Source organism: Psammomys obesus, unplaced genomic scaffold (assembly GCF_907164565.1).
Source record: "Psammomys obesus unplaced genomic scaffold, mPsaObe1.curated_primary_1811, whole genome shotgun sequence".
NCBI lineage: Eukaryota > Metazoa > Chordata > Mammalia > Rodentia > Muridae > Psammomys > Psammomys obesus.
This window is the reverse complement of record NW_026596073.1, coordinates 10,671,298-10,698,626: the sequence shown is the minus strand read 5'-3', so window position 1 is coordinate 10,698,626 and position 27,329 is coordinate 10,671,298. Positions and strand designations below refer to the sequence as shown.

Sequence of the window (27,329 nt, the reverse complement as noted above, 5' to 3'; positions counted from 1 at the left end):
TAAATATTCTGTGATTGCAAGTCATTGCTTGGCTGAATGATACAAGCTCCAGGTGAGAGTTATTGGGCCTATAACTGACGAATCAGGAAGTACAGAAAACTCAGGGTTTGCATGAACTTAGTGCAAACTCAGTGACCATCAAGTCCAGCCACGTGACCTTCTGATGACCCCTCCACTTACTCGTTCTCCCATTCCCTTGTTCACTGGCTTCATATTGTCCACTTTTTGTACTGACAGTGACACTGTACAGGCGTCCAGGGATGAGCTGAACAAATATACACTCGTTTTCTGACTTGGGAATGATTTTGGTTTGAATGAGGTTGTTTTTGTTTCTGATGGTAACTTGATAGTGATCAAAGTCTCCAGTGGCATGTACCCAGGACACCTTTAGGTAGTCGCTCCTGGCTGAGTTGCTGACACTGATTCCTTGGACCTTGTCAGGCACTGGAAAAGAGAACAGTTGAAGTGTTAGTGATTCCAGGAGAGCAGGTGATCACAGATGACCACCCGAAACAGTGAAGCACAGAAGACAGTTTTTATCGTGTGCATTTAAAAGGTAAATCTCAGAACTATAGACCACAAAGGGGAAAGGTGTTTACATTCCTTAAAATGATCTCTTGGTAAAAAACACGATGAATACATTCTAACCTACTAAATGACAACAGAATGTCTCTTATAAGATGGAACATAACCATAATAACTAGTGCCTAATACAAAGGACGATCCAGATATTAATAATCACATCATACCTTGGTGACTCAAGTTACCAAGAAAGGCCCTCCCCCCCAAAAAAAAAAAAACTCAAAAGAAAAATGGAGAAAAAGGAAACACGTATGAGAACATATACAAAGTTATGTTCTGAGTCACTAGTCATCCAAGAAACTCAGACTCAGACCCTAATGCGATGGTATTCTGTATTCCTTTGGCAAAATAGAAAGCAGGCAAAGCTATGAAAAAGGGTATCTATCCTTCTTATCCTTCAAAAGAGGCCGGACAATGAGCTGTTGTGCATACACAATGAAATATTACACTATTAATTTTTTTTTTATTAACTTGAAACACAAAAATTTGGGTCTCTTGCTTTGAATATCAAAATATGAACTATGGGTGACTCTAAGCAATGTAACAATAACTTTGAAAATTTAAATCCCTCAAAGATCACATACATAAAAATGCCTTTGCATGTTAAAACAACTGAAAAAATTAAAACCTTATTACACTAGGATTGTACATAAGCAAAGCTATTCAAGGAAGAGATGAACTTGATGAGTCAAGACACTGGCTATCGTGGGATGGATTAGTCAGGCACAAACCATGTGATCGGATACAGATTACTGTCAAAGTCCTAGCTAGCTTTTATTTTAGGCAGCAGTCTCATGCCTTTTTAAATTTGTAAAAATTCCTACCTAGATGCCTAGGAAAATCAAAGTGTAAATTGATGTGTGTGTGCGTGTGTTTTTTTTAAGCAAGAATTATGACTAATGCTATTTTGTAAACCCGAGACTGCTTCCAATAGATATATAAACAAATGGTTCCATGAGCCGATGTTTTTCTTCTCCGTTAACAGGAAAATGAATTTTACTAGGAACACTGTGGTGAGGCAATTGTGATATTAAGGATGGTCTAGTTTTCAATTCAGGGCTGAGTTTTGATTCAGTAATAAATTACAAGTTCTCTTGTGTAAGTGTATATACATGCTATGCGGTGCCTGTGTGAATCAGAGGCCAGAGATGGACATTTTCCTTGATTGTTCTCCACCTTATTTTTGAGAGAGGGTCATTCACTGAACCTAGTTTGTCAGGTTGGCTGAGCTGGCTGGTCCAGCTGGCCCATGAGCACCTACTTGCTTGTCTCTGCCTTCTCCAGCACAGACCCAAAATGCTACTATGATAGATGTGTGGCACCATGCCAGGCTTTTATGTGTGTGCTGGAGATTCACACTCAGGTCCTTATGCCTGCATGGCAGTCATTTTACTGACTGAGCCACCTCCCCAGCTACAGTGTCTGCTTCTGTCCTACTAGGACCAGACATGGAGACTCACAGGAAGAAGCGTTGAAAAGAGACTGTGCTTGACCCCAAGAACTGAGCATCTGCTCTAATTAGCTGTCTCTTTTAGCTCTTTTGAACACTTCTATGCCTGTAGGAGTTTGGTTTATGTCACAGCATGTCTGCTTGGGCACACACCAAGCTCCAGGTTCTTTTTCTTCTACTCTCTCCCAAATCATAAAACAGCCAGAAATTCCATCATTCTGCCACCTAAACCATGATGCTTTTACACAGGTTGTATTAATATCTTTTGTTGGATTATCGTTACCGACCAGTTTTACATTAGAACATAGTGCGTCACAGGTCTGGAACAAAGAGAGGCCTTTACTTGAAACCAATTACATTTCTGTTAGCATTTAGCCACCGAGGACACGAGAAATTCTGAAACGGCACTATATGCACAGACTAAGAACTTTCAGTGATCCAGGCAATTTACCGAAGGCAAAGCAATGACTACGGGAAGAAGAAGTAGCTGAGCGTGACGCTAAGTCAATAAGGGGCTCTCCAGGTGGAACTGGAAGTCATTTGTGAGAACCGCTTTAACGCACGGCCAGAGGACGTGACACGGGATTAGAAGCATTGGTCTGTTCAGCCTAATGGGGAAGAAGAGCATTAGAGAAGTTAAAGAGCATTAAGGCAGCCAGCCCAGATCAGCATGACAATAACTCAGGCACAACTCCAGTTAGAGTCATTGGCTTTTTGTCATTGGCGCACCAAATCCAAGTTCAGGCTGGTCAAAGAGTCAAGATGCTGCTTTGAGCAGAAAATAGCTTTTCTCACATTTGGGAAGAAAATCTTAGCAAAACACCTTGCAATCTTAGAGTCATGTGGACAGGGAATGCTAATGAGGTGGGTGGATGGAAGTCCTAAGGTTAAAGTTAGAAGATAGAGCCCTAAATTCTAGTCAGTTTTAGGCTCAGAGTTGATCGATAGGAGGCGCTGACATAAGGTTATTCTGGAGGTGAAAATCAGCTTTTCAGATCTAAGTCATGATTGTAATTATCAGCATAATTAAACTTTAGGTTATTTGAGGGTAGAGATGATTTCTGTTGCCAATTAGTGCTTCTAAGTTTGGCGTGATGTAAAGGCTGAACCCTGCCATGGTTCGGACACGCGACCTTCAAAACGCCACTCTTCATCTTTGGGATTTTTAATATCACCAAATGAGGAGACAGGAGAACCATTTCAATGCTAGCGTTCTATAATAAAGCTATATAGGAAGCCATGTAGCGTCTCCTCGAAGACCCAGGAACTGCAAATGGCTAAGTGGTTAAGAATGCTTTTGCTCTCCCAGAGAGGACCTAAGCTGGGTTCCCAGCACCCACAGCAGCTGGCTCACAACCTCCAGCAACTCCAGCTCCAGGGGCCTTCATACCCTCCTCTAGACTGCCTGAGCACCCACACTCCCATGCATGTGTCCACACAAAGACAGCCATAATTTTAAAAATACACATAGAAAGAAATTGCAACTTTTTTTCCTCCTCACAACTTCTATACCGTGAGGTTACTGTGTTTCTGGAGTCCCCCTAGGGCTGATCAGGTGGGAAACCTTGATGATTCATTGACCAGGAAGGTACCAAGCTCCTATTCAGCCCCAGCATCAAAGCTCACCAACAGGGTGACATCACTGTCCCAGATGATCGTGGAAAAAGAACTGTTTCAGGTGCAAGAGTCAACCCGGAGCCCAGGAAGGAAGACTTGACAAAATATTGATGTCAGCCTTAAGCAGAGATTTCAGAAGTAAACCCCAGAAAGCAGGAATACATGGGGAAAATGGTGGTTGTCTATATTTAGTCCCTTCTAGCACATCAAAGACCTGGCTGGCGTTCATCTGCTAAGAGTTTTGCTCCCTAGTCTAGGGACTATAAAGGGCCACATTTTTACCTTGTGTTCAAAGAACGCACAGTAGTCTTGATCATCACATATTTTGGGAAAGATTATCGAATCGAGGGTTTTTTAGGCCCTGGCTTGAAGCGGAGCTAACTTTAAGTCCAAGATCTGAAACTTCCTGGCTGCTCAAAACGACAATAACAAAGAACTGGGCGATTTGACCTCTTAACCTTCTTAAAACTTGTTTTCCTAATCTGTAAAATGGGAATAATGACTTCTCTCAGAAAGGAATGTGCAAGGATTAATTAGTTAATATATGTGAACCTGTGATCCAGTAACCAAAAAGCATCCCCCCTCCCCCAAACAGAAATAGTTGTTATCCTGTTTAAATATAATAAGAATTCTAGCTATGAAGGCTAGGCCAGTCTTCCCTATAAATGTAACATCTGCTCGCTTGCCAATTAAAACAGGAAGCCTCCAGAGCAATTCTGCGACGGTAACTGCCTTTCGCCCAGGACCACTGCAGGTCCATGATGCTCAGGGCCCACAGCTGGCCTGCGTCTGCAGAGCCCTGTACCTCGGCATCCTTACCTGTCCGTTCTTCGCTGAAGGAACGGCTCGCGTAATCGCCACTCCTGCTGGTTACGGTGACGTTGTAGAGGCGGCCCGGAGTGAGGGAGCTGAAGGAGCACTCGCTGACCGTCTTGGCGATGTTGAGGGACTGAACCACCCTGCCGTCGTGGGACAGGCTCACCACGTAGTTATCCACGTCTCCAGGCGCCGGCAGCCAGGAAACGCTGAGGTAATCATTACGGCCAGAGTTGCTGACTGTTACTCCGCTCACACTGGACGGGACTGGGGGTTCCAGCGAGGGGCGACATGGTCAAAGAAAACACAACCAGAAGGTTGGGTTAGCTATAGTCCTCAATAAGAACTGGGGACTGGTAGCTCTGAGCTGATCATACAGGAAGTTGAGGTACCAGAATCCCAAGCGGCTTTGGGAAGGTAAAAGTCTTTCATCAGAAGACTAATGAAAGAAAAACAGGAGGAGGCCTTTTAGACGCCTCATAACCCAAGCACTATGACTTTCATGGGATATCTGTGTGGGGAGTGTTTCCAGAGGTATTTTATGTGAAGGAGGCGGGAGAGTCTTGGTAGGAAAGAAAAAACAAGTTTTAGCAGTCCAAAATGAATCAGTTTGAACCAAACTCTTAAAAAAATAATCAAAGATCCTTGATGGCAAAGGAGAAAAATTCCATGGATTTTCTGAAGATCTTAGACTCTGTGTTACCTTTGACTTTTATGTAATCAAGTTTTTTATTCCTGGGGAGTTTAATAATAGAAAACACAGCTGGAGGCGCAGCTATCCCATGGTAAGGCGCCTTCTGCCCTCTAGCGGCCAGAAGCCTAAAAGCGCATCTTGGAAGCCTTGTACATCTGGAAACTGGGCAAGAGAAAGCTATGGGAGAAACCATCTTTCCGACATCGTCATTATCACTTGCTTGTATCAGTTACAGATCAATGCCACAAACGTTTACCAAGAAACTTATATGTTTCCAGGTGCGTAAAAATGCAACGGACACGGATGCCTTAAGGTTTTCCCCGGCCACAAGGTAAAAAATGATAAATTGGTGACTGGGGTATTGATTTCAAAGTTCATTATGCATTGGAGTTAGGCGTCTAGAGCACCGTACTGCCTTTGGCAATGGCAGGCTGAACTCTTAGACTGCGCAAGGCCTGTACCGCTGTTTTTATCCCGGGCTGCTCAGCTTTTAGCTGGTGATTTTCCTGTAATTGTCAGGGCTCCTAAAAGACAGGATTCAACTAAGTGAGACCTGAGAGGCCTAATCTAATATGCCTGAATTCCAAGAATTAACCTCAAAGTCTATCGTACCCACGAATGATGAGCTGTGCATATGCTGTTTAGAAAGGATAGAATTATCAGGAGGAGTTTTGCCAAAAGTGTAACTCACTTGATTAAGATAAAATAGGCACACGAGTTATTTGGTATTTCTCTAGAATGAAAATGTTCTCAGATCTGGATTAGATTGATCAGATATCTGATATTTTCAATTTGGGTTCCTACCATTCTATCCAGGCTGAACAGGTTTTCGTGTGCTTGCTTCAACTCTGTGAAAGCTTATCTGAGATAAAAGAAGAATTTTCAAAACTATTTTAATGTTGACCATTATATCAAGCATTTGAAGAAATACTAAGTGATTACTATTCTGGCTTGAGACATGGAATCATTTTTATAATGTTCTCTATAAAAACTGTGTTAATCTAGGATCTTCCGGAATCCTTAGTCATTGTGTGTGTGCAGCACTGTCCTGTTTGTATTTTTTTTTCCTTTCTCTAATGATCTGTGCCATGTCCAATCTCTCTCTACCTTTATCCTCTGGAGAACTGGAGAGAGCTGTGAGAACCCAGAGGAAGGAAACCGTCAGGTAGTAGGAGCCTGGGTCCCTGAGTTTTACTTGGAACCAAGCAATAGAGTTGCCCAGTCAGGAACGCCCACACTGCACAGCTATGTGACGGGACACAGGTCTGAGTAGACCGAGGGAGGCTGAGATGCACTGAAAGGTGGGTGCAAAGTCCTTCTCAGCTTTTCAGTCCTCCCCCCGACTCTACTACACCGAAGCATGGTGCCAGCGGCTGTTAGGAGAGAAGGAAGAGGGCGTCAGAAAAGACACCAGTGACAATGTCTGCTGATGCAGAATGAGAGCTCTGGCATCCATCTGTGAATTTCTGACACCAAGTTCAGTTGCATAGCTGCACCTCTGAAAGTTAGTGAAAGCGGTGTTTTCTGGGTTAAATTAAGTAAATGAGATTGATTTTTGAATGAGACTTTTGCTGATAATTAGCGTCCGAGTGTTGGGTTCATAGATGGAATCCAACTTGGAATAATTATGTAAAATTAAGAGGTCGAGGTTATTGACCCTCTTCTGAGTCCAGTCATAGTTATGAAAGCTTCGGTTGGGCTTATATATTTTTTCCCTAAGAAACTGGAACATAAATTGCATGTGTCATATGAAATAAATAATACATTATGTACTTTCAATGTGTTGTGTGAAAAAATTCCATTTCTTTTTTTTTTTTTTTTGGTGCTGAACTTCTCAGGCACAATGACCATAATGATACCTATTTATCCTCCTAGGTCATTCTTATTGGACAAGGAGCACTGAAGGTCAGGAGCATTGTTGAGGCGGCATTCAGCACTGAGCATTCGATGATGTTGCTTACAGAATACACATGTGACTTTTCCAGGAGTGCAGTCATATACTCCTGTAGCCCCAGCTATTGGAAAGGCTGAGGCAGGAGGCCGGGATGAGCCGGAGAGTTCAGAGCCAACCTGGCCAACATAGCAAGACTCCACATATGCCACTTGAGAATGACATCAACCCAGCTTTGATCTTGTGAAGTGGATATCATCTTGCTTCTGTGTCTTGAAAATAAGACGGTGTGTGTGTAAGACAGATCATTACTTGTTTGTTTTAACTGGAAAAAAAATTTGAAGGAAAACCCCAAGAGAGCACAAGCTCAGATACCAAGTGGTCACTATGACTTGAAATGTTTTTCTAGCTTTGATGTGGTTATTGGAGATATAAGAAAAGCTCAGTACTCTCTCCTGTCCTCATGCTTCTTCAGCTGCTTTCCATTGTGTATAGGTGGTATGGAAACCAGCTCTTAGGAAGGAAACAGAGAAGCCTGATTTTAGGATGCTTAAAAAAAATCCCTGCTGGGTGGTAAAGCTCGGTCTTCATATGGGTTCCCCTAACCACTGGAACAGGGCCAGTTTCTGACTCTGTTGCCTGCTTTTGGATCCCTTTCCCCTAACTGGGGGCTGCCTTGTCTAACTGTAATAGAACTCGTATGCCAAGACGAGTTGATATTTGTGGGAGGCCTCCTTTTTTTCTGAGCCTCTTCTGAGGAGAAAGGGAGGATGGGAGGATGGTGGGGAGGTGAGGTGAGAGGGAGGGTCTGGGAAGAGAGGAGGGAGGGAAAGCTGTGATCAGGATGTAAAAATCAATTAATTGATTACAATTAATAAAAAAATATTCCTGTTGGAGGCACCTCCGTGACCCGAGGTATCTGTAAGTTACAGAGACCTATCTGCAAATTTCTTACCTGTTCTTCCTTCTGCCACCACCTGTCGGGAAGAAATTCCTCCGCTCACTGTGGTCACCACCACCGAGTAGAGGCTGCCGGATTTCAAAGCTCGGAAGCTGTACCTGCTGGTCTCACTGGAGACACTCTCGTTTTTGATGACCACATTTTCATGGATCAGTAAAAGTTGGTAGAACTCTACGTCTCCTGATGCCTTTGTCCAGTTAGTGAGCAGACTACTGGTCGTGCCTTGGTTGGTGACGTACAAGTCAGTCACTTGGGCAGGCACTACAGAGCAGCAGAGAGAAGAAAAAACACGTTATGCTTAGTCATCCCAAGGCAATGTACGAATGAGGGGTCAAAGTGGAGACAGACTAAGAGCTACAAATAATAATAATAATAATAAACCCAAAACATGTTTTGTTTGTTTTGATGTGGGCTTTTCGCCCTGTTTCTCACGGCATATAGATACTTGCTCCTCTTAAGGTTCAGCCCCTTTAAACAGCTGCTTATTCAACAGCTTTTGGTTAATCAGCCAGTAAAGATGAGATGGTGATGCTTTGACTTTAAACTTCATATAACAAAGCTTGGTGCTTTAGAGAACTTTCTATTTAATATGACTTTAATCCATCTTTATTCTACAAGAACACAAACCTTGAAATCTACCGGAGCCAAGGGCTGTTACAGGGTGGCAATGGGAAATTCCTTCAAGTTGGTGGTTATGGTTACGTTAGGGCCTAGCAAGTTGGTCACTTCTTTATTAGTATGTCCTCCGAAGGGCTATTGTTGTATTGCTCATGAGAATTCTATAATAATGTATAGAATTTATAAAATGACAGTATTGGCAATTATAGTAAGTAGTGAATGCCTACTACCGTTCGGAGCAGAAGGCATTTGAGAGGTCATATTATCTAATATTCATAAGTGTCTATAAGGTTAATTTCACATTTCCTTTACTAATGAGGAAATCAAACATCATGACAGCATCTCTCTAGCTTACCTCACAGCTTGATTAATAATCAGCAGATAGCCAGGCTACAGTTCTCTCACACTTAAGCCTGTGACCTTTTCCTAATTATCAGCTACTGCCACTTCCAACCGTTGGTTAGTGGCCACAGACACTGAAGTTGACATTTGGTTCTCTTTGTGCTCCTGCCTTAGGTCATAATAATCATAGCTTCAGTAGCCTCCTCCTTAAAGTTCATTAACTTTTGGGCTAAGGTGTGAATATATTGACCAAAATGTTATACATAGTTCAGTAGAACCATCTGATTTTAACTTTTATATGGAAAGTAAAGGAACTATAACTACCAGAACAGTTAAAACAAAACAAAACAAAAAACAAAACCGCCTCCTCACTAATCACAAAAACAAAGCTGAAGAACAAATATCAGCCAATTTTACTAGAAAGTCATAGTAATTAGGATGGTATGAATAAAACCGGCAAAGGACAGACAGACATATAAGTGGATGGAACAGAATTCGAAGTCCAGCACTCAGGGAGACAGAGGCAGGCGCATCTTTTTGAGGTGGAGACCAGCCTGGTCTATAAGAGTGAGTTCAGAACAGCCATGGCTACACAGAGAAACCCTGTCTCAGAAAAAAACAAATGAATGAAAGAAAGGAAAGAAGGAAGGAAAGAGGAAGGAAGGAAGAAAAGACAACTAACAATGGTACTGAACAATGAGAAAAATATCTGACCAAAAACCTTCCAAAAGGAGATCATAGATAGGGAAAAGGCATAGGAAAGGCTTCTCAAGCCACCAGACATAAGAGTCCCCTAACACATCTACTGGAATGGCTAAGTTTTAAAATAAACAAACAGACACAGAGACACACAATAAACATGGAGTGCTGCCTGGAGCGCCCAGGCATTGTTTACAGCAGTGCAAAAAGTGTGTAATCTAGCTGGATGGTGGCACATGCCTGTGGTCCCAGCTACCTAATGGGGCGGCTGGGACCGAAGGGTTGGTCACTTGACCCCAGGAATTTGGGGCTAGCCTGGGCACCACAGTGAGAACCCCATCTCAAGACATGAGAAAATAAGCGTTTTAATTGCTGTAGAAGAGAGAGCGGCAGTTCCTCACAAAGTTAAACAAAATATACCACACTTAGAGTATCATCCAAGAGTATGAACAGGGGTGAGGAAAACACTAACATCTAAAACAATGCCGTGGCCTTTCGTTTCCAGCGCTATGCTAGATTATTAACACAAAAATGAAAAAAAAAAAATCACTCCAATGAACATAGCCCACATATTGGATGAGAACAAAACCAATGAAAACAATACATGGTCAGGAACGTGAGGAATTCTCAGAGGCTGGTAAGGAAGTGGTGGGTTATTGGATTACTGAAGCGAACTGCTGCCTTAGGCATGTTTCAGACGTGAACTCGCGCTCTGATTTTCCAGCAGTGCAGAACCCTGGAGCGGGAGATAAAGTGTAGGACACGCCCAGGCTGAGGAAGCTGATGGCTGAGCCTACACAGAACTCCATCCTGCAGCCTACCTCTCTCCTCCCTGCGCCTCTGAGCCTTCTTAACGTCTGCAGGAGAAAACAATTTTCTTTGAGGTGTTTTCCTTCTTTTCTGTAGACTTTCTATGTGCTGAGAAAGTCTCTGCCTCTGATCTAACTCCCAAGCCTTCTTGAGAATCCTTAACCTTGAGACAGCTTCGATGTGCTTACAACTGGAATTCACAAATGTGGGTGTTCAAAACACTCAGACTGACTAATTGTGTTGAACCAGGTGTGAGCTGACAGCAGTCCTGGGTACACAGAAGAATCAAATGAAAATTCTTTCTGAAAACCATCATTAAACAACGCCTTAAAGAAGTCTCATATAATAAGATTCCAGGGTATATAAGCCTATAGAAAAAAAAAAGAGAGAGAGAGAGAAACATTTAAACAAATAAAGCTGCTTAAGCAAATAGCAGCAAAAAAATCAACAGACAAAAGCCTATAACTGCTGCAGACTCCAGATTTCAGGAAAAAGACTGGACAGAATGCAAAACAAACATTTACATTTAGATTGTAGTAATAAAAGAGTGCAGTTAAAACAAATCTAAAGGGCCTGGGATATAACTCAGTCATAGAACTCTTGCTCAGTCTGTGTGTGTGCATGTGGATGAGTGTGTGTGTGTGTGTCAGAGAGTGTGTGCGTACGTGTGCGTGAGTGTGTATGTTTGTGAATCTGTGTGAATACACTTAATTCAGAGTGAAAGGACATATATAGACTTGGGAGAAAACCAAAGAGGATATTTGAAAGTGAAAAATATAACAGAATTTACCAGATTAGATAGAGCTGTAGAGAGAATTAGTCAGCTAAAGGAACCAGATGAAAAAAATCAAGCAGATTGCAGAGCAGGAAGCAAATACGTGGAAATGTGAGGCATGTGTATCTCTGTGTTACAAACGGGGAGTGAGAGAGAGGCGAGAGACAAAACTCTCAGAGGTAGTAGCGGAAAATTTCCAGGATGGAGACAAGGCCCCCGAAAGCACAGAAATCCCGACCCATCTCACGTAAACGAGTGGAAGGGTTTCTGTACCTAGACTGTCCCCATGGAGCAGCAGGACTGCAGAGGCCACATTAAGTGGACCTCTCAGAGGGAAGTGTGAACTGGCCTGGGAGCCCACTTTTTAACAGCGGCAATGAATGGCCGGAGAATAGGAAAACACTTCCAGTGTCCTGACAGAAAATGTCTTTCAGCACAAGACAAAAACATAGGAAACGGCTTTGCAAAATTGAAAGCTGCATAAAGACACACCCAGGGGAAAAAAAAAAAAAAAAAGCAAAAGTGGAGAGAGTTTGTCTCCAGGATTTTTCAACAAAGAATTTAAGGACTGTCCTTCCGGAAGAAAGAAAACCCTCTCTCATGGAACTTCTGAAATACAGAGGAAAAAAAAAAAAAAAAGAAAAAAGAAAAAACAGGCGGTACGGTAAGTCGGAAGAAAACTAAAGAGAGCATAGCTTCACAAAACCATGTTTTGGGGTGGTAGAATTTACAAGGAGAAATAAAAGGGCTGTAGGGAGGGCTCAGCAGGTAGGAACACTTGCTGCTCTAGGAGAGGACCTGGGCTTGTTTCCTGGAATCCACATGCGGGCTCACTCTCTGTAGCTTCAGTTCCTGGGGACAGGACATCCTCTTCTGGCCTCCGTGGGCACCAGGCACACTCATAGTGGTACACACACATACACGCAGGCAATCACTCATCTATACACTAAAAAAAGAAGTTGCAGTAGGAGGGAAAGACAACACAGGCTATCCAGAGCCTGCACATTGCCAACACCAGGCTTGATGAGAAAACCACAGCAGTTCCAAGAACATCTGCCACCTGCTGGCATCAGCACTCACGCACTTTCTTTCCCAGGTGACACTGGTGCGAAATTATCCATTCTCCTCTCTAAAGCCAGTTCTCTCATTGGGGTATAGATCCGACACCCCTCCCTGAAGGCCAACAACATTTGCCCCTCTCCTGATGATATCAACACCCCATTTTCCTGTAGATATTACAACCAACATGCAGCATCCTCCATTTTTAATAATTAAAAACAATACTTTCTATCATACTCCCTATTCTTGATAGTGTCCCATTTCTCTGCTCTCTTTTGCAAGCAAAACTTCACAGCAAGGTTATTCTCTAATGTATTTCAATTAGTAAAATACACTTAAACAAAAGAAGAAACCTGGTAAAAATTGAAAACACAACAGAAAGGGTCGTAATGTTGTGCCAGGTACATAAGAGGCATAGCATGCACTTAATGGATAGTTGCAAGCTTCTGTGGGTAGGCCATTGTAAAATGAGTGAGTGTCACTACCTGTTCTTCCTTTTACTGAAGATGACTGTTTCAAATCTCCACTCATACTGGTGATGGTCGCCTTGTAATTTCGTCCAGGCATCAGGTCTGTAAAGGTGAATTCTTTGGCATCCTTGGAGAGCGATTTGTGGATGACTAAGAGGTCTCTGTCCATCAGTGAAATGATGTATTTCTCCCATTCACCTGTAGGGGCCTGCCACGTGATGCCCAGTGATGTCTCATTAGCGTGTTTGACACGAAGCTGGAGGACAGCCAGGGGGACTGAAGAAAAAGTCAAGAGAGACGTGAGGTCCAGTCCACAGCCATCGGCAGTTTTTAGAGAGCTACTCTCTTCCATCAGTCCTAGGTTCTACAGGAGTTGGGTGTGCTTGTAACCGCTCAGCCACCTCTGTAGTTCCTCTCTTCTTGTGGATCATTGTTTCGAAAATAATTAACCAACATCCTCTGACCCACAGAACTACAGAGAATTGCTTGAGTAGTTGAGTGGAGTGAGAGGCATTTATTATTCTCAACGGCACTTGGCTTAGATGGACCAAATGCCTCTGTGTATCTCTGGGTGGGCCCTGCTGTGTCACGAAGGGAAAGGCAACTTGAAAACAATGACAATCTTAGTAAGGGTAGCCCTTATCTTAATGGAATCTCGATTTCTTCTACTTCTTTAAAAGATGTTATCATTACAAATTTCTAGAAGACCTTGCTAACAGCAAAATATCGGTCCCCCCAAACAACAGGGAAGCCAAATTATAAAAGAGTCAGTTGTATAAAATTGCAATTTGATTTCTGCAGTTCCGTGGTAATGGACCAATGCGCCTTTCGTCAATGTACAAAAACCACTGATGATTAGAATCAAGGCCTACCTCGTGCTACTTTATTCATCACCTGGAAGTGTGGTTTTAAAACAACCCCTAGGTGGCCTGTGAAAATGGTTTGCTGCTCTAACGAAACAGAAAAATCTGGAAAAATATGCAAATCAAAGGGTTCTACCTTTTGCATTCACTCTGAGGACATTTGCAAAACCTCCCTGGCCAGGAAGGACGTGTGTTTCTGAAAAATATCACCAGTATCTGAAAGATGTCATTTTAAAGAAACAGTGTGAATTCTGGTAGGTGTACAAGTCTGTGGGGTCCAGGTCGAACCCTGGGTCAGTGGCCTCCAAAAAGTGTTGAATTGCTTTGTTCATGTTTCAAAATTCAGGGTGAGAGACAGTTAAGGGTTTGGCTGTAGACCTTCAGGTGAGCAAAGCACTAACCACACCGTGCTATAGACGCAGTGCTGAGAGTTAGATTTCTGAGCCCTCCAGCAGCATGGACATGAACCTTATCAGGAAGGAACAAATTGTTTTTAAACTAGAAGACTAGGTTGCACAGAAGAAACTGAGGAAAAAAATATTATAGTTTGAAAGCAAATTCAGCATGAAATAAATAAAAATCAAAGATGGAGTGTGGGATGGGGGTTCTCCAGAGAATTGTGCCAATAGGTTGGACTAGACTATTTATCTTACATTTCTAGATTCTTTGAATCTGGAAAGTAATTGGTGTGGCTGGCAAAATACTGGGAGATAAGAGAGACACCCATACAGTGTCTTGACTTAAGCGGGCTAGTTCTTTGAGCATCATCCACCAGACATTAATATTTGGAAGAGGAAAACATCACTGAAAGATACAGGCTATGAGTTAAGAGGCTATTATCACCATCCTATTTATCATTCTTCTCATAACTTTGAATCAGTGCAGAGTCATTTCTTTATCAGGCAAAACTACAGGAGATAGATTTCACTTGAAGTATGGGCTATTCTGCATCCCGACAGTCATCATAGAAATGTAGAACTCGGCAGGATAACTGTCGCACCTGAGAGTTGAGAAAGCAGGTTCAGGGTTTTATGATTTGCCAGAGAAATTGCAATGTAATGGTGACAACAACATGATCAAGACTCATGTATCCTAACACGCCCTATCCTGACATCGAGACACATTCCTCTCCACGTCAATCACCAGGGTACCTGGTGCTCAAATTCCCAAATTGTTCAATATTAGGGCAAGGCAATGGTAACTTAGTTACCAGCACTCTTTGGAAGATTGGTCGTTATTCTCAGATTGTATCTTGCCTGTTGTTTGGCATTTAAAATGTGTTTTCTTGGGGATGGAGAGAGATCTCAGTGCTTAAGAATGTTCACTGTTCTGGCATAGGATGGAGTTCAGTTTCTAGTACTCATGTCGAGCACCTCACAAGTGCCCATAATGCTAGGTCCGTGGGATCCTCTGCCTTCTTTCAGGAGCACATACCCCCCTCCCTGCCCCAACACACAGTTTAAAAATCACACACACACACACACACACACACACACACACACACACACACACACATTTTGAGACAGGGTTTTTCTGTGTAATCCTGGCTGTCCTGGAACTTGCTCTTTAGACCAAGTTGGCCTCAAACTCAGAGATCCACCTACCCCTGCCCTCCGAATCATGGGATTAAAGGTTTGCACCACTACCACCTGGCATAAAAACAAAATTTTAAAATGTCTTCTTTCATAAAATAATGAAAGTTACCCGTGGAAAGGAGGTTCGATGTTCAAAATTGCCAAAATTAAATGTTTGAAACTCTGTTAGCCTGTTACCATCTCACCTTTAGGGAGGGAGTACAGAAGTAAAACATCTGGTTTTGTGAGGCAGGGAAGGAATTAAGTTCTGCCAATCATGAAACCCTACAAGCTTGCTTACCTGTCCTGCCTTGGCAGCGCTCAGAATTCCTCAGATTTCCACTCTCAACGATGACTTCCACCTCATACTGTCTCCCTGGTATGAGCTCCAGGACATCCATGACATAGTGTGTTTCCTCCTTTCCCACTGTGGTGTTGAGAAGCGCCAAGGACTCGTTGAAGAGCAGGATACGATAGTGCTCCCAGTCTCCAGCAGGGGGCGTCCAGTTCACTGCGAAGGACTTCATCCAAATCTCATTGTATGAAACCAGATTCCTCACCTTTTCTGGAACTAAACAAGGACATGCCAAGAACATATTGAAAACAAAAAATTAAGAATATTCACTTGCCTTTTATGAGAAGCAATGTATAGAGAACACAGTGGCTGCTGTTGTACACATTTGCACCCCTCCGGAAGTCTGTGTACATCAGCTGAGTACACTTTTTCAATTCGAAGACATTTGACATTCAAGAAATGCATGCGAAAATCATTTCAACAATAGGACAGTTATGCACTTTCTTGCAACACTGCTCATAGTCTGGTGATGCTATCTCTGTTTTCCATTTCTCGCTTGCCAGTGCTGGAGATCGTACTGACATTGTATCTCATAATGGTGACACAGGCAAATGGAACAGCTTTTGAAATAGATAGTGTATGTTGTTGCTCATGAAACATTCTCATTCTTTTTATTCTGACTGGGAAGGACAAACTTCACGCATTTTGGCTTTCGGCATGTTTCGAGTACAAAACACTCAGGGTCTCTCCAAAACAACAATCAAACAAAACCTCAGGTCCTTCACCTAATATCTGTGTCCCTTCAAGCTCAGACCTGTTCTCCTCCTAGACCTCCTCCTGACATCTCCCTAGAGTCTCCCTACCTCCTTCCCTTTCCCCATTAGTGTGTTCAGGAGTGTGTGCGGCAGAACTGTGGTCTCCTGAACTCTTTCACTTCTGAGACTTTGTTCCCACCATTCATTCTTTCGCAGACATTTCTTCTTTTCCTCTTTTATTTGCCAGAAAGTTCACTTAGTCTGGGTTCTACAGCGAAGCCATTTCCACTAAGCTTCTACTGATCTTCTGAAAGAGAATACTCTTTTTGATCCCTTTTGACCATACAGCTTTTACTTGAGATCTCTAATGGGGCTGGACACAGACTGAACCACCTGCTTTAAATTCCAACCCCAGTACTTTTTGGCCAGATGACCAGGAACAAGTAACTAAATCACTCCAGTTTATCTGTACAACGTCTATGTTAACAGCATAGCTCTTAGCTTACAGTTTTCCTGTAATAAATAAGCAAAATAGGTGTAAAGTGTTTACACAGGGCCTGACAGGAAATTTTCAATGCCATTAGTATTTCTAAAGGATACTATTCTTGGTCTGTGTGTGTGTGCATGTGTGTGTGCGTGTGTTACATCTTTGGTTAAAATACAACATCTATTAAGCAAAGACCGGCAGATAACCTTTTATTGAACTATAAAAAATGGCCCCTGAAATGTCATATTTTCACTTAGAAGAATATTAAAAACAAGCCACCAAGCAGGTTTGCCCACAGAGTGTGCTTTGCAGAACCTTGCTTTAAAAGAAATAGGATATCATAACCATTTAACGATGTCCAAGGTTCAAAATACACTAATTTATCCAAATAAAGAATGAGATTTTATGTCCAGTAACATAAAATTATTTATGGGAAACATGATTAAGTGCTAACTTGGCCTTTTTAAAAGAATGAACCATAAACATTTCCTTCATTGACATCATATCAGTAGTGTATTTGTGACACTTAGGTGACATGTCATGAGAAAGCAGAGAGCAGGGACAGCATGCAGATCACACAGGAACCCAGGCACATTCGTTTAAGTGACAAAATTTATGCAATTGAACCTCTGTGCATGGGTTCTATTCCATGGGCTTCCTTGGAATAGAAGGAAGGTAACAAAAACCCTCCTTCTCAGGTAGGAGAAGAAATTTCCTTCTATGTTATTTTGTCCTATTCTGAGCTATACCTGAGAGTGAGTGAAGCAACCAAAGACTATTCTGGAGGCTGACTTACCTGTTCTGCCCATTGCCATCTTCTGAGCAGACAGTTCACCAGAGACACAGATGATGGTAACCTGGTAAAGCCGCCCAGGAACTAAGTCTGTAAACTGAGTTTCAGTAACACGGGGTGCTAATGTTTTGGATTCCTTGATGGTCCCTTGGTGAGACAGGGTAACGTTGTAGGAGTCTACATCTCCAAGAGGTTTCTGCCACTTGACTTTTAGAGAGGTCGAACTGCCATCATTTGTGACCTTCAGATCTGGGACCGCCATCGGAGCTAATCAGCAAGGAATAAAACAGAGATTTTACTCCTCATCTCTTGCCCTTCCTATAGGCACATTTTCACCTGGACTTTAGTGCCTGTGGGACATACTCTCGGATCAAGAGAAAACTGCTTGAGAGACAAGACAATACTGGAAATCCAAGCAAGACTGCGCTATGGTAAGAGCGTCTTACAGTCAAGAGCCTGGATTCTGGGTGGACTTGCCAAGCGGTCCACAGAGCACTGGGCAGTTCTCTGCCAGTCTCACTCTGCCTAGTTGCTTCCTGGCAAATAAAGCTTGGTTAGAACATTCTCTGCATTCATTTGAAGCTCTGGGATTCTTTAGAGAGACTTTACAATGAGCTATGCCATCTACTTTATTTCTTTTTCTTTCTTCCTTCCTTCCTTCCTGCCTTTCTTTCTTGGATTTATTTTTTTATTTATACAGTTTTCTGCCTGCATATGTGCCAGCAAGCCAGAAGAGGGCACCAGATCTCATTATAGATGGTTATACCATGTGGTTGCTGGGAATTAAACTCAAGACTTAACCTCTGAGCCATTTTCCAGCCCCCTGCTTGATTTTTTTGTGAGTGTTTATATACTTAATAAATATCAAGTACATACTAAATAGGTGGATTAGTTGGTAGTTGTACAAATTTGTGTGCTAAAGTACTGTTTTGTTTTGTTTTGTTTTGTTTTGAGATAAGGTTTCTCTGTGTAGCTCTCGCTGTCCTGGACTCACTTTGTAGGTCAGGCTGGCCTCAAACTCACAGAGATCCACCTGCCTCTTCCTTCTGAATGCTGGGAGTACAGGTGTGTGCCACTGCCCTTGGCTGCTAAAATATTTTTTAAAAGGTGTGTGTGTGTGTGTATGTGTGTGTGAAAAGAGAGAGAGAGAGAGAGAGAGAGAGAGAGAGAGAGAGAGAATGTATGTCATGTGTGTGCAAATGCACACAGATGCCGGAAGAGGACATTGATTCCAGGGAGCTGGAGTTACCGGCAGTTGTAAGCTGCCCAATGAGGGTGCTAGAAACAAATCCCAGGACAGCAGCAAGTACTCCTGACAGCCGAGCCATCTCCCCAACCCACTAAAACACTTTTTATATTAAGTCATGATGAAGAGCTGTGTTACTCTTTCATCAAAGGAAAACTCAGGACAAGAGATAAGCTTTGGTGTATATTTTTCTTACCTCTTACACATGCTGTAACTATGCCTAATGGCATAATACAAATTAGTACAGTTTCACTAGAAGAGAGACTATAGCACAATGACTTTGCATAGGACACTCAGAAGGCAAATTTGTGGGGTTTTTTTTTCTCTTTCTCTGTATCTTTGTCTCTGTGTTTGTCTCTCTATTGTTCTGTCCCTGTATCTCTTTGTCTCTCTTCCTTCCTCCCTTTCTCCCTCCCTCTCTTTCTCTCCAGTCCAGGATGGTCTAGAACTTGCTATATAGTCAAGGCTGTCCTGAAATTTGTTATCCTCCTGCCTCAGCTTCCTGAGTGTTGGGATTGCAAGTGTGCATCTGACTTTACTTGCTCTTGAGATATCTCTTTTTTAGGAGCATTGACATGTCCTTGAAGTGTGTTATGTGTTATATGTAGGAGTCCCCCCAAATCTTTCTCCTTAGCTTCCTGTCGTTCTAGATACTCTTGCCATTAGAACAATTTCAAAGGTACCACCTATATTATAGTTTACTTTAAAATTAGACAACTCACACAGAGAAAAAGTTTATCACCACATTGTACTAATTAGGAGCATATGATTATAAGTTCCGTGAGGGCTCTGACATTGTCTCTCTTGACTGGCACTAACCTGCAATGCTTAGCATATACTGAACACTCAGTAAATATTGGCTAAATGAATGTGCAAATGAACAATTCATTAATCACTAGCACCAATTAGGTTTTTTGTTTTTGTTTTTGTTTTGTTTTTTTTCAGTTTAGGTTGGGCTGTGGGACTGGGCTCTTTGTAATGCTTTCTTGGTAAAGGGTTTTAGAAATGACTGTCATATAGGGATGTCTCTCTATATAGCACTAAAAAAGCACTCCCGACTTACTGTGGGTGATTACAAAGATAGTAGAAGCCTAGTTAAGAGCCCTTGGGGACCTTCACTGTGTATTAAATTGAAAAGTTTGAACCGTATCAGCAACTAACTTTGCTTCAAAATGTTGCCAAGGGCTAATTTCAACTTTAGAACAAAAGAGAATCTTTTTTCTTCATGAACACCGATATATGTTAAAGTCTTTCTATAACTCACATGAATTTCAGTTTGTCCTACATTACCATTATCCAAAAACATACCCAGTTTAAACTCAATTTGAGCTTTGCTCTTGTTTAGCCAAGAGGAGGCGCTTACCTGTCCTCACTAGTCTCCACCGGTAGTTTTGCAGGCCCGCGGCCATGGTGACAATGGTGAGGTTGTAGAGGTGGCCAGGGGTCAAGCCATGTAAAGTGTAAGAAGTTTCATGCTTGTCCACCTTCCTGTCTTGGACTATGGTTCCTTTATCCATCAGCATCAGCCTGTATTGCTCCACATTCCCAGAACCACGAGACCAGGAAATGAGGAGAGAATTAGGATTGGGGGAAACGCCAATATCTTTCACTGGAGATGGCACTAGTGGGATGAAAACACATGTCCAGAATGTCATTCATGATCCCTTTGTAGAAGACAGAGGCAGAGTTCTTTAATTTACATCTTTACTTATACTTGTAGCATATTCTAACTTGTATGATAGCAGTAATTAGTAATGGCTCTCTTGAGAGTTCATTGGAACCTTCATTAACCATCTTTATTAAGTCCACAGGCTTTATGGGCTAAAGGGACATCATGCATTGCTGGTCTTTTCTCCCCTGTTTTACAGAGATGACTCTGGATGTGTTGCCAATCAGTGTAGTGTAGCATGACAATACTTAGAGGAGACAAAGGAACAAACTTGAGGAAAAATGGAAAGAGATAGAAATAAGCAGACACAGCGAGGGAAGAGCAAGTGACAGGAAAGCCAGGAACTTCCCGGGAGTGATGTCATGACACATGGGGACGTGAGATGAATTATTTTTCAGCATATCCAAGAAGCCAAAAACCTATTGTAAATACAGGGGTGATATTATGAAAATACAAGGAGAGAGAGAGAGAGAGAGAGAGAGAGAGAACAAATAAGTCACAAATTTGGAAGGCAAGGGGCAGAAATCTCTTTTTCCTGGATTTGAATTAGATAGACCTATAGGGAGTCCCTGTTTTAAATGAGAAAACTCCATTTTCAGAGAAATCTAGTAACTTGCTCGAAATCGCCTAGCTCTACAGCAGCAGCACACACACTGTCTGCTTAGTCCGGTCTCCTCCCTGTATCATAGCCTCCTTTTGACAGGATATTTACTTTATTTGCTTATGAGAGATGTCGTGTTCCCATTCCTTGAATAACGTATAGTATTGGAGGTGACACAGAGGGCTGGGGGGTGCTTGCCTAGCACACAGGAGTCTCTGGGGTTTCATCCCCGGCACCAGCAAAAAGAAGAAAAAGAGAGAAAAGAAAAGATATTGCAGACTCTTTACCGACAACACAGATCTTACCTGTTGATCCATTGATATAGATGGGAGAGGAGCGTTTTTCTCCAGACACGGCTGTGATGGCGATTTTGTAGTTACTACCAGCAGTGAGGTTCAAGAAGGTGTATTGGCTCCATGTGGTACTTTCTCGAACTTGGACTTCTCGTATCTTTTGATTGTTCTCATCAAATAATTGCACCTCATACCAGGTGACTTTTCCAGAAGAGGGGGTCCACTGGACCTGCAGGGTAGTTGAAGCTGTCTTCTCAGGGTTGACTTCAAACCTGGCAGGAGGCAGGAGATCTGCAAAGCAGACACCCACCATCAAAGACAAGACAGCATGAGGTCTTTGAAAATAACTGTTTATTCTGCTGCAGCCGAGGTTCACTTTCCTTAAAAATGTAAAGAATCCACCGCCTGAGGAAAAAATATTGCCTATTGCTGTTGCTACACTTGCGAACCCACTGTCTCATTTCGCAAACACACAGCTCCCTTACCTATTAGAGACGTGAATTCCTACTTCTGATAAGGGCTTTGTGTTAAGGTAGGTCTGACCCTGAAAATTCAATCAAGGCTATGTTTTCTTGGACTGGGAAGTTCAGCATGTTTTCAGACACTGACAAGCACCCAGCCGGTGCTTCATTAAATACTGAGGCTCCAACCGGAAAATATAAAAACTAGTAGGGGACAATAGGAGTTTGGAATTTGTACCCAGCTTTTTCCTAGGTTGTGGATCCTTGGTGTCATTTACAAACATAAATTTGGGTAGCTTTTAGCTATTAGATTTGATATTGAGCCTAAGATAGATTTGCTTACCAAATTAGATGCTCCCAACATCTGAGATTACCACTATCCCTATATTTTTAAAACCTTAGTTCTGGAGGATGCTGGCATTGACAGGGTCCACAGCGCTGATGGGATGGATAATGTTTCGCACCTAACAATTCATGTCACTTGGGTGACATTCTTGAAGTCAGGGTCAGTGTGGGGAGTGCTACTCTGCCCTTGCTGAATCTTTACCATTGAACTTGAATCAGGATGAAGAGGGTATCATGGGACTGGGAACTAGCTCAGAGGTCAACATGATCTTATGAGCAGCTATTCATTAGGCATAGTGAGAAGTTGAATATAAGAATTTAGGCTGTCCCTAGTTTGCAAGCAGGGAACAGAACCACTGAGAAACATCTACATGGGAAAAAAAAATGTATCAGTCTTGCATAGTTTTTGGCCACAAAAGTCAGAAGGAGACATTGAGGAGCAATTTGTAAATCGGGCCATTTGTTTGAGTGACACAGTTAGACAGACCTCAGTTCCAGCCATGTCCTGATGGATTGACTTTTGTTCATGATACCCAGAATTATACACCTTATAATAAATGTACTCCCTGAAGAAGATGCCCATTTGTGATTAGCACAGCTCCAGCAAGTAAGTTAACCTTATTCTCTATTCAGATGGCATCTTTGGGCAGGCAGTTCATAAGACTACCTGTGGGTGAACAAGACATCATATGTGCAATACAGCCTATGAAATCTGGTGCCTTTATGTTTTAAGCTATTATTTATGTGAGCTCATCATTCTGTAAAAATTAAAGATGCCATGAATATATATCAATAATTATTAAAAACACGAAGAATAGCTGAGAAACCAGTAAAGGCAATACCTCAGACAGAGAGCTCAGAGCACAGGTGAGCTTTGAAAACTTCTCACTGTTCCCACCCTTGTGATTGGCTGACAGTTCTATGTTTTAGCATTTCGTGACTTTGAATCTGGCTCTATGGCTTGGCTGTTTTATACCTGGGGAATTTGTAATGCTCAACATTAGCTGTCCTTATGGTTCCTATTCCATGCTGATTTATCTGCCACAGAACCAGTGATGTATGGTTCTAGAGAGCATGAACCTTGGAACTGGATGAAGCTAAGTTCAAATCTTGGCTCCATTGCATACCACTGATGTGACACTGAGTTTCATCGAAGCTTCTGACTCCCTGTTTGTCTGGAGTGCAATAATAAACAAACAAACAAACAAACAAACAAATCGTGATAATAATAAATACAAGAGTTCCAAGGAGTTTTGAGAGCAAACCAGATATAGAGATTTTGACTCAACATGCAATGGGTACTTAGTTCAAAATCCTATTTCTGTCTCATTTATCAAATAAATAAATGTTTTCTTCTGAATCATTTATAACAAGGAGGCAAAAACAAAACAAAAAATTTTGCAAACTGAACTGATGGTATCTTCAATGACTTCTGTTATAAAGAAAAGTCTTGGTAAAAATCCTGGAACTAATTTTCTAACTCTTAAGTTAAAGTAAGAACTTTCCAAGATGATTTTTATTCACTTTTTTTTTTTTTTTGTAATTGAAATGTAGAATTTTTTGGAGGGAGTGACGCAGGTAAATGTTATTTAAATTTTTTTATCCTATGCAACAGATGCCTTAATAAAAGGAAAGAAGGTAATTTCCCTTCACACAAGGTTCTTTAGTTACCTGGCAAGAATAAGGCACCTACCATTGTGAGATTCCAATAGCCAGCAAACCTCTAGAACAAAGTAGTGGGACCAACCACGCAGAAACATTTTTGCTGAAGTAGCATTTTAAGGGCAAGGGCGAAAGGGACACTTTCCCCCAGTGGAAGTTCCACAGAGATAAATCTTGCCATCTATGTCTACTACCAAACCAGATAAAGGTTAAAGAAAGTGTTATGAGCAGTGTAGTCTAATTATACACAATCTGCAAAATACGAGCCGTAAAAAATGAATTTTAAGATTGCGTGCCTAGAGGGTGAACTTCAGAAATGCAGACTTTATCTAATCTCTCTGAGCCAGAAAACAAAACAGTCAATCCTTTGTACATCCGGCAGAACAAAGAAACAATGAAACTGGGAAGTGCCTGGGCTGCGAGAACCTGCCCTGGAAACAAACACTTAAAACCCCATTTACACTGCGATAAAGCCCGGGGCTGGCAGTGGTCCACTGCCGCTCTCCCGCACGCCGCAGGAGCCGAAGGCTTTGTCGATTTCGTTAGCATCAGCCCAGTGAAAACGCCACTGTAGCCGAAACATTTTCCGTTTCATAGCAGATATGTCAGATGCCTCTGTTTGGGGTGCAAGCTTCTTCGGTGTGCCGCAGCACGTATGATTGGTTCGTATGTGCGTGCATGTGAGTGTGTGTGAGGACTAGTGCACAGGTGTGCCATCGTGTGGACGTCAAGGTTAGATCACAACCTCGGGTGTCCTTGTATTCCACCTTGTTGGAGACGGGGTTTCTGTGTTGCTCCTTTGGACACCTAGCTGACTGGTCCATGAGCCACCTGAGATAATCCTTTCTCCACTTCCTATTTTGCCCTGAGAGCCCTGGGATTATAGGCAAGCGTGACCCAGGCCTGTGTTAATGTGGGCTCTGGGGATTCCAACACAGGTCTTCATATGTGCATGAAAAGCCCTTAACCCACTGAGCCATCTCCTAGCTTTCATCTGTATGAATGTATGCATGCATGCGTGCATGTATTATGTAATCATGTATGTATGCATCTATGTTGTGTATGCGAGGGGGATTTTAACACTGCTTGACGATTCAGTTACGTAACTGCCAATCTAGTTTTTCTGCCCTCAGAAGAAAAGACAAAGCTTGGAAAAATTCCTAAGCCAAGATGAATTATGTTTTCCTCTAAAAAAAAAAAAAAAAAAAAAAAACCCACTTGGAAAGAAGAAAATTATATTTCTAATGCAAGTAATACTTAATTCTTATAATTTTTATCAGTGAGGCTACTAAGAATATTAGTGTTTATTGATACCTAGATTTCTAGGCTTAGACTACGAAATGACTGAATTGATTTTAGAAATAAATTTAAACCAAGAGGCGCGCCGCCAACCTGTGGATTGGCGTCAACATCTGTATAGGACCTACATTATCTCTGGGAAGGGTGCCGTGCTATACAGTGAGCCTTCTCGGTTGGAGGAGAAGCTGGGAGACACCAAATGGAGGGACCAGGAGGCAGAGGCGAATGTCTGACAGCCACATGTAAACTGTGTCCTCTTCCTAGCGTGTGAGACGCTGCCCTGAGGTGCGTATTCGGCGCAACCACAACAAACCCATCTACATGTCCATGGAAGGGACAGGCATGTTTATCCAACTCCTCAGCCGAGAGCATGCTCAAGACGAGTAACAGCAGGGATGGCACCTGTGCCTAAGTCTAGGCACACGAAAGCTCCCTTGAACTATTCATTTAGCTGTTATCTTAGGCAGCTAGGTCGGGGTTTATTAAGAATGGTTGCAGCAAAGAGGTCAGCATGAGCTTTAAGAGTGTGGGAAACAGACACTTAAGACAACAGCCAGTGTCGTGCCCTGGAGTGAATGCTGGCTCCTCAGGGGAGTCTTCCCATTGAGTTTTAAGCTGTTTTCCTTGTCAGTTCCTTTCCCCACTAGTTTTACTGTATTTACCTGAGGCCATACCACTTTGTCCTAGATTACTTAAGACATGTCCTAGATTACTTAAGACATGTTAGCTGTTGTCCTTACTTCATGCCTTTCCTTCCCCGTTGCCAATCTATCCCATGAGCGTCTCTCCTATCGGCCATCCTTCTCCACCCTGAAGCTGCAAGAGCTTCATCAACATCCACTTCAAAGCAAAGCCCAAGTTGTTTCATAGGCACTCCAGGCTTCCCTGGCTCTGGGCATCAGCCCTCTTTTAAAATTTATCCATCTTTACTGTCTCACTCCATTCCAGAAGACCTCTGTGCACCCAAAGCCAAGTTCTGGTAGCTTTACAGAAGCTGGGCTGTCATATTTATTTAAAAGCAGGTGGGTGGCAAGCTCGACTGATTGCAAGCTACATTTAACTTGTCATTTTGTATAAACTGGAATGGATATCAATGATTCAAATAAAATAACCAGTTTTTTTTTTTTCATGGCAATTAGGTGGGGGTAGAGTATGATCCCAAATAATTCCTGCTACATGCTCTTGAAAATGAGAAGAAAATGGCATAGGAAAGGAATTTCCCAGTCTCCGCACATTCAATGCATTTCTAGTAGAAAGAATTCCCTTGGTTGTTATTGCTGTTCTTGCCCAGTGGTTCTCAATCTGTGAGTCCTGACCCTTTGGGGGTTGAACAATCCTTTCACAGAGGTCTCCTTAGACCACTGGAAAACACACTTGCTTATATTATGATTCATAACAGTAGCAAAGTTACAGTTATGAAGCAGTCACAAAAAATAATTTTACAGTTGGGGGTCACCAAACACGAGGAATGGTATTAAAGGGATGCAGCATTGGGAAGGTTGAGATTCACTGCTATTAAGTCAGTTTCCTTTCTCACTTTAAGGTTGATGCAATCTATTAGGCTGATATGGAATACATAATACTACTGTTCTGATACATCAGGTTGCTGGACATGAGATTTACATTAGATGTAAACAGGTACCACAAGGCACCTGTAAATCTCTAACAAGCTTGAAGGATGCTAGAGTGGTTTTGGCAATCATTTGCCAAGTCATTAACAATAGCGCAGACTGAATGTTTTTTTGCAGATCATCTTACCAAGCACTAAATGTTCACCAAGCTCTACAGGACCAGCAATCTGTGAATCTGAGACACACACAGGAGGAACACACAGAATAAAGGTGAATTATCAAGGTGGCAAGCTTTGACAACACAGCCTTGGGTGCAAGTCTGGCGGTTCTCACAAAAACGGCTATAGGCAAGGAGCTCTGTCCCTGTGGTCCTCAGTCTCTCATCTTAAACAGCACTAGCGATAAATATCTTTCAGAGTTGTGGTGAGAGGGAATGTGGATGAAGCACTAAGGCTGGCCCTGACACATGAAGAACACTTTGTAGAACCTGGTCGGTGTGAGTCTTGCTGCTAATCTTGTGCTCCACGAAAAGTGGCTTTCCCTTACGTGAAATGCTTGGAGCGAACATGTCTCAGATTTGGAGACTTTCTTTCTTTCTTTCTTTCTTTCTTTCTTTCTTTCTTTCTTTCTT

General features: G+C 42.3%; 1 protein-coding gene across 2 annotated transcripts in view; it reads right to left on the bottom strand.

Annotated features, from left to right (window-relative positions):
* Ptprb (protein tyrosine phosphatase receptor type B) overlaps window positions 1-27,329 on the bottom strand; it is a 107,786-nt gene that overhangs the window by 45,987 nt on the left and 34,470 nt on the right. For both annotated transcript variants that reach the window (XM_055625993.1, XM_055625992.1), the window contains 8 exons: window positions 21,373-21,651; window positions 20,161-20,418; window positions 17,555-17,818; window positions 15,523-15,792; window positions 12,800-13,060; window positions 8,006-8,272; window positions 4,469-4,732; window positions 181-444 (listed from right to left, as the gene is read on the bottom strand). In XM_055625993.1, the coding sequence (XP_055481968.1) occupies window positions 181-444; window positions 4,469-4,732; window positions 8,006-8,272; window positions 12,800-13,060; window positions 15,523-15,792; window positions 17,555-17,818; window positions 20,161-20,418; window positions 21,373-21,651 (2,127 nt within the window). The remainder of the gene's footprint in view (window positions 1-180; window positions 445-4,468; window positions 4,733-8,005; window positions 8,273-12,799; window positions 13,061-15,522; window positions 15,793-17,554; window positions 17,819-20,160; window positions 20,419-21,372; window positions 21,652-27,329) is intronic.